The sequence below is a fragment of the Neomonachus schauinslandi genome, chromosome 16 (genome assembly GCF_002201575.2).
Source record: "Neomonachus schauinslandi chromosome 16, ASM220157v2, whole genome shotgun sequence".
NCBI classification, from domain to species: domain Eukaryota; kingdom Metazoa; phylum Chordata; class Mammalia; order Carnivora; family Phocidae; genus Neomonachus; species Neomonachus schauinslandi.
The window spans coordinates 16,203,187-16,210,569 of record NC_058418.1 but is presented as its reverse complement, the minus strand read 5'-3'; the positions used below and the strand labels follow the sequence as shown (position 1 = coordinate 16,210,569).

Sequence of the window (7,383 nt, the reverse complement as noted above, 5' to 3'; positions counted from 1 at the left end):
TCACTCAGAATTAAGGTAAGTCGTGGGGCTCTCTTACAGCGTCACAGCGACATGTGCTCTCCGGATTCCCATTTGGAACCCGGGCAGGGTCCCTGCGGATGAGCCCTTCCAGGGGTAGCAGGGCCCTTTCCCAGAGAGGACCTTGGTTGCCCAGAGGCACCTGAGGCCAGCTCTCAGTGGCGCCTCAGGCCGTATCTGGTCTCGCGTTTATGCTGGAAGGAGAGGATTCTCGTTGGGTCTCGGCCCAATGAAGACCGTATTTCAAAAGCACGCCTGAGTGAGGCCCAGAGACGGCAGGCGCTTATTTCACGGGAAACTTTCTTGAGGACTAGGCTGGGCAAGGCCCGGGTCAGCCAAGTTCAGACAGCACCTGCAGCGCATCTGCCCGCCCTAGCTGGGCCACGTGCGTGCCGAGCTGGCCCAGAGAAGCAGAGGGCTCCCTCGCCACCACCATCTCAACCAAGGCCCGCAGTGGCGAGCGACTGGGCCGCAGTGAGTAGGCGAAGGTGGACCAGGCAGCAGGCAGACTGTACCTCACCGCCAGGTGTCTCGTGGTGCCACAGGCCGTCCCCCGACCCGGCCCAGGCTCAGGATCCAGCAGCACTATGAACTCCTCCAGCAGGCGACACAGGGGCTGTGATGCCAGCTTCGGCAGTTCTGGGAGAGCAGTGGAGGGGTGATGGAGAGGAAGGGCAATCTCCCAGTCCACCCTCTCCCTCCCTGGCCTGTCCCCGACCAACCTCTGCCCACGAGTGGAACCAGAGCCACCTCCTTCGGTGGGCCCCCTGCCTCGATGCCTCCCGGGAGCCTGAAGAGGACGAGTGCACAGGGAAGAGAGTATGGATGTCGGTGTCGCCACAAACCAAGCCAGGATACGGGTGGAGGACAACTTTCGCCTGGCGGTGGCACCGCTGGGCGAGCAGGAGGATCACTGCTGAGGTCACCAGCAGAACCAGCACCACGAGAACCAGCACGACCGGCAGGGCAAAATTCGGCAAGGCCTGCTGAGCGACCTTGCGCTCAGATGTCCACAAGAGGCTGGGCTCCTGGGAGCTAAGGACCGTTGGTCTCCCAGACTTCAGGGGGCAGGGCTCCTTGGGAGGGACCGACCTCTGCAAAGAGGTTGGAATAAAGCGGGAGGTGTGCCCCACTCCTGGCCCCTCAGCCTGAACCTCCCATCCTTCTATCCCTCCGTGGGACCAAATCCCCGCCCGATCCAGCTATCCCCCCTCGCTTCCCCGCCCCCCTCCCACACACTTTAACCCAGGTAGATCCCCTGATCCTATTATGCCCCCACCCCATTCTCTTCAGTGGGGCTACACCCCCCTCCCTTGATCCAGACCCCGCCCATCCAATCCCAAACCACGCCCTCCACCCCCGCCCCGCCTCCAGCGAGCGGCACCCTAGCCCAGGCCCTCCGGAGCCCGACCAGCACCTCTCTGCAGCGCCGCTGTGTTCCGCTCCGGCTCCCCGCGGGAGCAGGGGCCGTGGCTCCGCCGCCACAGGGGCTACATAGCTCCGCATTGTCGGGGTTGCACTGCCCAATAGGACACTCTTTGAAGGGGCGCGACACGTGATCGCCAGAGTCATTGAGCCCGCAGTTTTCCGAAAACTCGTAGTCTGGTGGGAAACAGGGTCTCACGTGTGGCCGCCCAGCCCCTCCTCTCCGGCACTAGCGACACCCTTTCCCCTTTGTCCTATCCCAGCAGGCCCCACCTCTTGAGCTCTACTAACCCAACCTATCACCGACGTGCCCACCGTCCCCGCACCAGCCCTGCCAGTCTCGACCCTCTCTTCACAGGCCCCGCCCCTCCCATTTATCCCCGCCCCGCTCGAGCACCAAGCCCCGCCCACTCCTGATTTACCCACCCTTTGAACACTGCCGCGATCCCGCCCAACAGGCAATACCCCTTCGCCGTGGCCCTAAACGTAACCGGTACTATCCCTTCCATCACAAGCTGAGCCCCACATCGTCTTATCTGCGTAAGGCCCGCCGCCCCCACCCCGAAGCAAGCCTCACAGTAACCTACACAGACCGTCCCTTCCCTGGCTTCTTATCACCCCCTGGCTCCGCCCGAACATACGCATACCCCCGTCCCCGCTCCTCACCCGGGCAGGGGGGCGGCCCAAAGCGCTGCAGGCAGCTGCCGCAGCACCAGTTATCAGGGTTCCAGTACTCGAGGCGCCCGCAGTGCTGGGAGGCCCCCCGAGGCGCCGCCTGGCCCAGGAGCAGTGCGGCAGTCAGGAGGAGGCATAGGGGCCCCATCCGGGCGGGGTCCGCAGCCTGGGGGGCCGTGACCGCAGGACTTCCGACCACAGCGCTTCCGTCACACTTTCCAGGAAACCCGGGCAGAAGGAAGCAGTGACGTGGGGGCATGGCGTCCCCAGACCCCTTTGGAAGACGGGAATCTACCCCCAGCCCCTAGTCCAGCTCCTGGCCCATTATCAGAAGGGCCACCAAGACCTCAAGATGGCTAGAATGAGGAGTCCGGAACCACAATGATCGGATTCATATCCCACCTCTGCCATCTTCCTTACCTCTTTTCTCATCCCTAAAACGGGATGACAGTACCTGTCTCAGAGGTTTATTGTGAAGAATTAACATCACTGCTTGAAGTAAAGCACTTAGAACAGCACCTGGCATATGGTAAGCTTAAGTAGTAGGTTATTTCCAACTCCCATGTCAGGGCAGCTGATAAGGAGGACCCAGACCTCACCCTCTGGAGACTCCCACTCAACTCCCAGTAACCTTACCTTGGCTCCCTAAACCCAATTTCCTCCCGGCTGGGAATCCTCCAACCTGCCACAACCAGGCGCCTCCCCCTTGAGATGCCAGAGAGAGCCGTGCTGAGGTTCCCAGCACAGAGGTGTCCCCACCCCAACCAGTCCCACTGAGGGGTTTCTAGAGCCTTGGGCCCTGAGCCTGCTGCTCTCCCACCTGTTGGAAGTTCTACAGCAAAAGTTGTGGCCAGAGCCCAGCCCGCTTCCCCTTTCGTCAGGAGATGTGGGGGTGGAAGGAAACTCCAGCCCACAGCTAGGCTCAAGCTAACAGGTTCTAAACCCTCAATACAGAACTTTATTAGGGGAGGGGTGGTAAGAGAAGGTCCCTGTGTTGAACAGATTACATCACGGAGCCCCGGAGCCTGGGGAAGATGGCACTGGGGGGTTAAGGGAGCTTTCAGGAGGGGTCCTGGTCAGGAACATTTACGCCTGTCAAGGGTGGAGATTAAGGGAGCCAGGGTCTCAGAAGCGGCCATGCCGGTGGTCTGGGGAACGTCGTCGGTTTCTTTCTCGGGGACGGTGGCCGGTATGGGACCTCGGGGGTGACCTGGGGACAGGAGTGGAGAGATGAGGGTTAGAGCTGGAAGGAGTGTGGCCCCGTTCCCCAGGTCTGCCTCTCTGCTCTGGGATGGGGCAGGTAACCAGAGTTCCTGCGTGGTATCAGGACAGGTTCTCAGGGACTGATCTCCGGACTGGAGATCCAGACTGGTCTTGGGTTTGGGGCTTTGGAGTCCCAGCTGGTTTGGGGGTTGAGACTCAGGCGCTGGTCTTTGGACGGTGCTCAGAGCTAGCTTTGGATACAAAAGAGAGACGCTGTTATTGGGGCACAGGATCAGGTCCACCTCGGGGTATAAGGGCCTTAGGGTATGAGATGTCTTGACAGGCTGGTCCTGAGGTACCTGCGCCTGGGTCCCCGCCCATACAGCTGACGTCGGAGGTTCCGAGAGATGGGCCGCAGGTGCATGAAGTTGCAGAAGCCCCCGCGGGTACATTCCCTGGGTAGAGGATGGATGGATGGACGAGGCTGTTGGCAATGACAGCACCCCAACACACAGGAGTCTGGGACTCCAGGTGCCCATCCCACCCCCATACTACCATACCCCATCTCATACTGCCGGCAGCATGACTCCCGGAAGTCGGTGACAGGAGACAGCTCAGCATGCACAGCCTGCCCGTTGAACCAGCGGTTATTGAGTTCAGCCACTGCCCGCTCTGCATCCTCTTCACGCCGAAACTGAGGGCAAAGTCGATCAGGGTCAGCAATCAAACTCAGAAGTCTTTAGGGGATTAGTCAGCAGCTCTGGGGCCGGGCTGGATTTAGTGATGGACCTCAAGCTGTGAGGCTTCAGTGGTGGCCATCAGGCACTGAAATGCCTCCACCTCTAGGCTCTCATGTGGGGACAGGAGGCACCTTGACATAGACATTGCCCACGAGGTGGTCCCCCAGGTTGTCGCACACATTCATCTCTTCAATCTCCCCGTACTTCTCCTGCAGCTCCGTGAACACCTCCTGCGGAAGACCAGGAGGAACTCAGCTGAGCTCCTGTTCCACAGGAAACTCAACCCATCCCTTGCCAACCCTCACCTCGAAGAAGTTATCATAGTGTTCTTGCACCTCGACGTCGCTCACGTGACCTGGGGAGGGGCAGGGTGAAATCAGGGAGTGGCCTGTTGGGGGCTGTCCGCCCTGCCCCCAAGACCGGTTCCTCACTCACAGTGCGATCCGTCTGCGGTTTGGGCGGTGTTCTGTGGATTCCGGTACAGGTTGAGCAGCACTATGGTCTGAACAGAATTTAAAGGGGGCGGGCCTGAGCGCATGCAAAGGGGTGAGGTGAGGTATGAAGGCTGGGGGTGAGACTTGGCAACAGAGAAGAAGTCTAAGCATCTTGAGTGCATCAAGCGATGCTTGCCCCGAAGGAAACCAGAAGAGACACCTAGCACTCGGGGACAGCCCAGCGGTGTAATTTGTACGTACGGGGGCGTGGCAAGTTCCTCGGAGAAGGGCCTGAAGGAAAGGGGAGGAACCTGCAGAGGCCCGACACGAAAAAAGCCGGTGGTGGGGTGGGGCTTAGAAATCCGGAAAAGGCGGGACCTCGTGGTGACGGCCAACAGATGGGGAATGGCCGGGAGGCGTTAACCCTCAAGGCTCCGTGCCGGGTCTCACCTGGCTGAAAGTCGGTTTGTTGTGAAGCCGGGAGCACCGGTCCCCGTGCCGGCAGGCCCCGATCTTAAAGTAAAAAGAGCAGTTAACCCTGGAAGAGGTGCAAAGACAGAGGTGAACCGAGGGCCGGGGAGGCCGGACACCCCAGAAACACCGCCCAACGCCTCCCAGCCACCAGGGAACCAAATGTCCCGGTCCCGGCCCCCGCAAGGGGCCACTCCCTGCGCCCGTTCTCACTTGTCCTTTTCAGTCCCGAATATCGAAGCTAAATATTCAGCCATTTTTACCCGAACCCTCCAACACTCTCTGCTCTTTACGTCATTTCCGTTGCTTAAGAGCGTTGGGAAGTGTAGTTGGTCGCTGCCTCCCGACACAGCACGCGCTCAGAAACTGCCTACTGCGCTTGCGGGTTAGAGCCCTGCGCCCTCCCTGCAAAATCACCACCTGGAGTTCCCTGAAGGCGCATGCGTGCAGCGTTGCCGCATCCAAAAAGACTACAAACTCCAGAGATACTTGCGGTATGTCGCGCAAACGTCCGGAGTTGCAAGTGGCTAAGGCTTCCAAGCGGAGGAAGTAGATTGCACTGGTGAGTTGGGGTCCGTTCGCGCCCCCGAATAAACATGAAGAGCGTTAGACCCAGTCAGCTTGCTGGTGGGGGCCGGGGTACCCTTCTTTCGGTAAACCCACCCTTCAGTTTATCTCCGTTTTGTCGTTATAGGGGCGTGGTTGTTTGCGATCCCTGCATCTGTCACTTGGGGTCAAGGCTAGGCTCCTGCCCTACAGACCCGCGGGACGACTCGGGCTCAGCGCAACTATGAACTTGGAGCGGGTGTCTAACGAGGAGAAGTTGAATCTGTGCCGGAAGTACTACCTGGGTAAGGGGCCGGTTCCTAGGATCCCAGGAGAAGAGAGGGGACCGGACTAGAGCGCCTGAGGGAAGAGAGCCTGGGGGCCTGGATTCTTGAGTCTAAGGGATAAAGCGACTGGGGTTGCGGACTCCTGGATCTGAGGGAAGGGCCTGGGACCTGAGGAAAGAGGAAGCTGGAGCCTCAGCTTCTGGGTCCCAAGAGACGGGGGGAGTTGGGCCGGACTCTGGGTCCTGAGAAAGAGATGAATGAGGAGTCAGATTTTGGGGCCCGGGGGGGGCAGGATTTCTAAGTCTCTGATAGCAGAGATCTCCATTTGAACTTGGATATGGGGGAGGGCCTTCCGTCCTCTAGGTGGGAGTTGGGACAGGGGGAGGGGAGGGAGAGGAGGATCCTCACTGCCTTACATTCCAGTTTGTTTTTTCTCTTAGGTGGTTTTGCTTTCCTGCCTTTTCTCTGGTTGGTCAACATCTTCTGGTTCTTCCGAGAGGCCTTCCTTGTCCCAGCATACACGGAGCAGAGCCAAATCAAAGGCTGTGAGTCCAGGGCACAGATGAAGGGAGGCCATCGGGTGTTGGAAGGGAATGATGGAGGTTCCAAAATTCTGGGGCTCTGGAAGAGACGAGAGGGCCAGCATGGGGCGGGGAGGGGGGGTGGGCAGGACAGGTGGAGGCCAACCTTACCCATTCCTGTTCCCTTTTACAGATGTCTGGCGCTCAGCTTTGGGCTTCCTCTTCTGGGTGATTGTGCTCACCACCTGGATCACCATCTTCCAGATCTACCGGCCCCGTTGGGGCGCCCTTGGTGACTACCTCTCCTTCACCATACCCCTGGGTACTCCCTGATAGCTTCCTCCACATAGGCCTGGGACCTGCTCATTCGCCCAGGATGGGCTTCTCTACTCTAAGCTCACTCTCAAACCCCTAAGACTTGTTTCCATTTCCTATGTTCTTTGCTGACATCCCCCAATAAAGGACTCTATTCTCTATATTGACTTCCTGGATCTTTTGGAGCTTGAAGCATAAAATGATTATTACTATTCAGAAATACGTATTGAATGCCCACTTTGTGCCAGGCTTAGTGCTTCACACATTATGTGCAATCCTTCATTCTCTGCACCCTCTGAAATAGGAACTTTCCTGCTCAGGAACCCTGTTTTCCAGATGCAGAACTAAGAAAGGAATAATGCTTGCATTACTAGGGGCTTTTATCCTGTGCTGGTGGTGTGTGAATTTGAAAACTGTACTTTCCCCCTTGGTCTCGGTATTCTCATCAGAAATGTGGATATCAATGCTACCTCCTAGAATTTATCTGAGCCAAAACGTATGTGGTAAATGGAAGTTTCCCATTTTCTGAAGATGTTGTCCGCAGCAACAGACACAGCCAAGAGCTTTATCAGAGAAGGCTTCCTTGACCATCTTATTTAAAATTTCAGTCCCTACCTTGGTACTCCCTATATGCCTTCAGGTTGTATCCTTTCTCATTACATTTCATTTAAAATGTTTCACTTGTTTCTTGTAATCTTAACATCCTCTAAAATACACGCTTTATTACGTTTTGTTCAGTGCAGTGTCC

The 7,383-nt window shown here is 57.8% G+C and overlaps 3 protein-coding genes across 11 annotated transcripts; 1 reads left to right on the top strand and 2 right to left on the bottom strand.

The window, feature by feature from the left end:
• Positions 1-288: 288 nt before the first annotated feature.
• IGFLR1 (IGF like family receptor 1) lies at positions 289-2,397 on the bottom strand. Of its 4 annotated transcripts, none has more exons than XM_021700865.1 (3): positions 2,110-2,397; positions 741-797; positions 289-657 (listed from the first exon to the last, which is right to left on the bottom strand). In XM_021700865.1, exons 1-3 carry the CDS (start codon positions 2,375-2,377, stop codon positions 350-352), a joined length of 633 nt encoding a protein of 210 aa, XP_021556540.1. In that variant the 5' UTR covers positions 2,378-2,397; the 3' UTR covers positions 289-349. The 4 variants fall into 4 exon arrangements, 3 of the variants coding, with proteins under 3 accessions (XP_021556540.1, XP_044767210.1, XP_044767209.1); XM_044911274.1 differs by adding an exon at positions 1,436-1,620 and having other exon boundaries at positions 323-1,112; XM_044911275.1 differs by lacking the exon at positions 741-797.
• Positions 2,398-2,410: 13 nt separating this feature from the next.
• On the bottom strand, positions 2,411-5,309 carry U2AF1L4 (U2 small nuclear RNA auxiliary factor 1 like 4). 6 transcript variants are annotated; one of them, XM_021700882.2, is made up of 8 exons: positions 5,180-5,223; positions 4,946-5,033; positions 4,497-4,563; positions 4,367-4,416; positions 4,193-4,291; positions 3,882-4,015; positions 3,681-3,776; positions 2,942-3,328 (listed from the first exon to the last, which is right to left on the bottom strand). In XM_021700882.2, exons 1-8 carry the CDS (start codon positions 5,221-5,223, stop codon positions 3,244-3,246), a joined length of 663 nt encoding a protein of 220 aa, XP_021556557.1. In that variant the 3' UTR covers positions 2,942-3,243. The 6 variants fall into 6 exon arrangements, with proteins under 6 accessions (XP_044767213.1, XP_044767211.1, XP_021556557.1 ...); XM_021700880.2 differs by having other exon boundaries at positions 3,031-3,328; positions 3,894-4,015; XM_021700881.1 differs by lacking the exon at positions 2,942-3,328 and adding an exon at positions 3,544-3,572.
• A 116-nt stretch (positions 5,310-5,425) lies between these two features.
• Positions 5,426-6,796, top strand: PSENEN (presenilin enhancer, gamma-secretase subunit). Its single transcript, XM_021700901.1, has 4 exons — positions 5,426-5,528; positions 5,661-5,817; positions 6,240-6,344; positions 6,514-6,796. The coding sequence occupies exons 2-4, from the start codon at positions 5,757-5,759 to the stop codon at positions 6,651-6,653; spliced, it is 306 nt and encodes a 101-aa protein (XP_021556576.1). The 5' UTR covers positions 5,426-5,528; positions 5,661-5,756; the 3' UTR covers positions 6,654-6,796.
• Positions 6,797-7,383: the final 587 nt, after the last annotated feature.

Excerpts from the sequence above, each read along its gene's own strand:
- IGFLR1 (XM_044911274.1), bottom strand. The coding sequence starts at position 2,377 with ATGCCCCCACGTCACTGCTTCCTTCTGCCCGGGTTTCCTGGAAAGTGT. Across the intron at positions 1,621-2,109 it reads TGGGCCGCCCCCCTGCCCGG|ACTACGAGTTTTCGGAAAAC; the intron begins GTGAGGAGCGGG and ends GTTTCCCACCAG. Across the intron at positions 1,113-1,435 it reads CACAGCGGCGCTGCAGAGAG|AGGTCGGTCCCTCCCAAGGA; the intron begins GTGCTGGTCGGG and ends ACCTCTTTGCAG.
- U2AF1L4 (XM_044911278.1), bottom strand. The coding sequence starts at position 5,223 with ATGGCTGAATATTTAGCTTCGATATTCGGGACTGAAAAGGACAA. Across the intron at positions 4,564-4,945 it reads ACAAACCGACTTTCAGCCAG|ACCATAGTGCTGCTCAACCT; the intron begins GTGAGACCCGGC and ends AATTCTGTTCAG. Across the intron at positions 4,292-4,366 it reads ACTATGATAACTTCTTCGAG|GAGGTGTTCACGGAGCTGCA; the intron begins GTGAGGGTTGGC and ends GGTCTTCCGCAG.
- PSENEN (XM_021700901.1), top strand. The coding sequence starts at position 5,757 with ATGAACTTGGAGCGGGTGTCTAACGAGGAGAAGTTGAATCTGTGCCGG. Across the intron at positions 5,818-6,239 it reads GTGCCGGAAGTACTACCTGG|GTGGTTTTGCTTTCCTGCCT; the intron begins GTAAGGGGCCGG and ends TTTTTCTCTTAG. Across the intron at positions 6,345-6,513 it reads GCAGAGCCAAATCAAAGGCT|ATGTCTGGCGCTCAGCTTTG; the intron begins GTGAGTCCAGGG and ends TCCCTTTTACAG.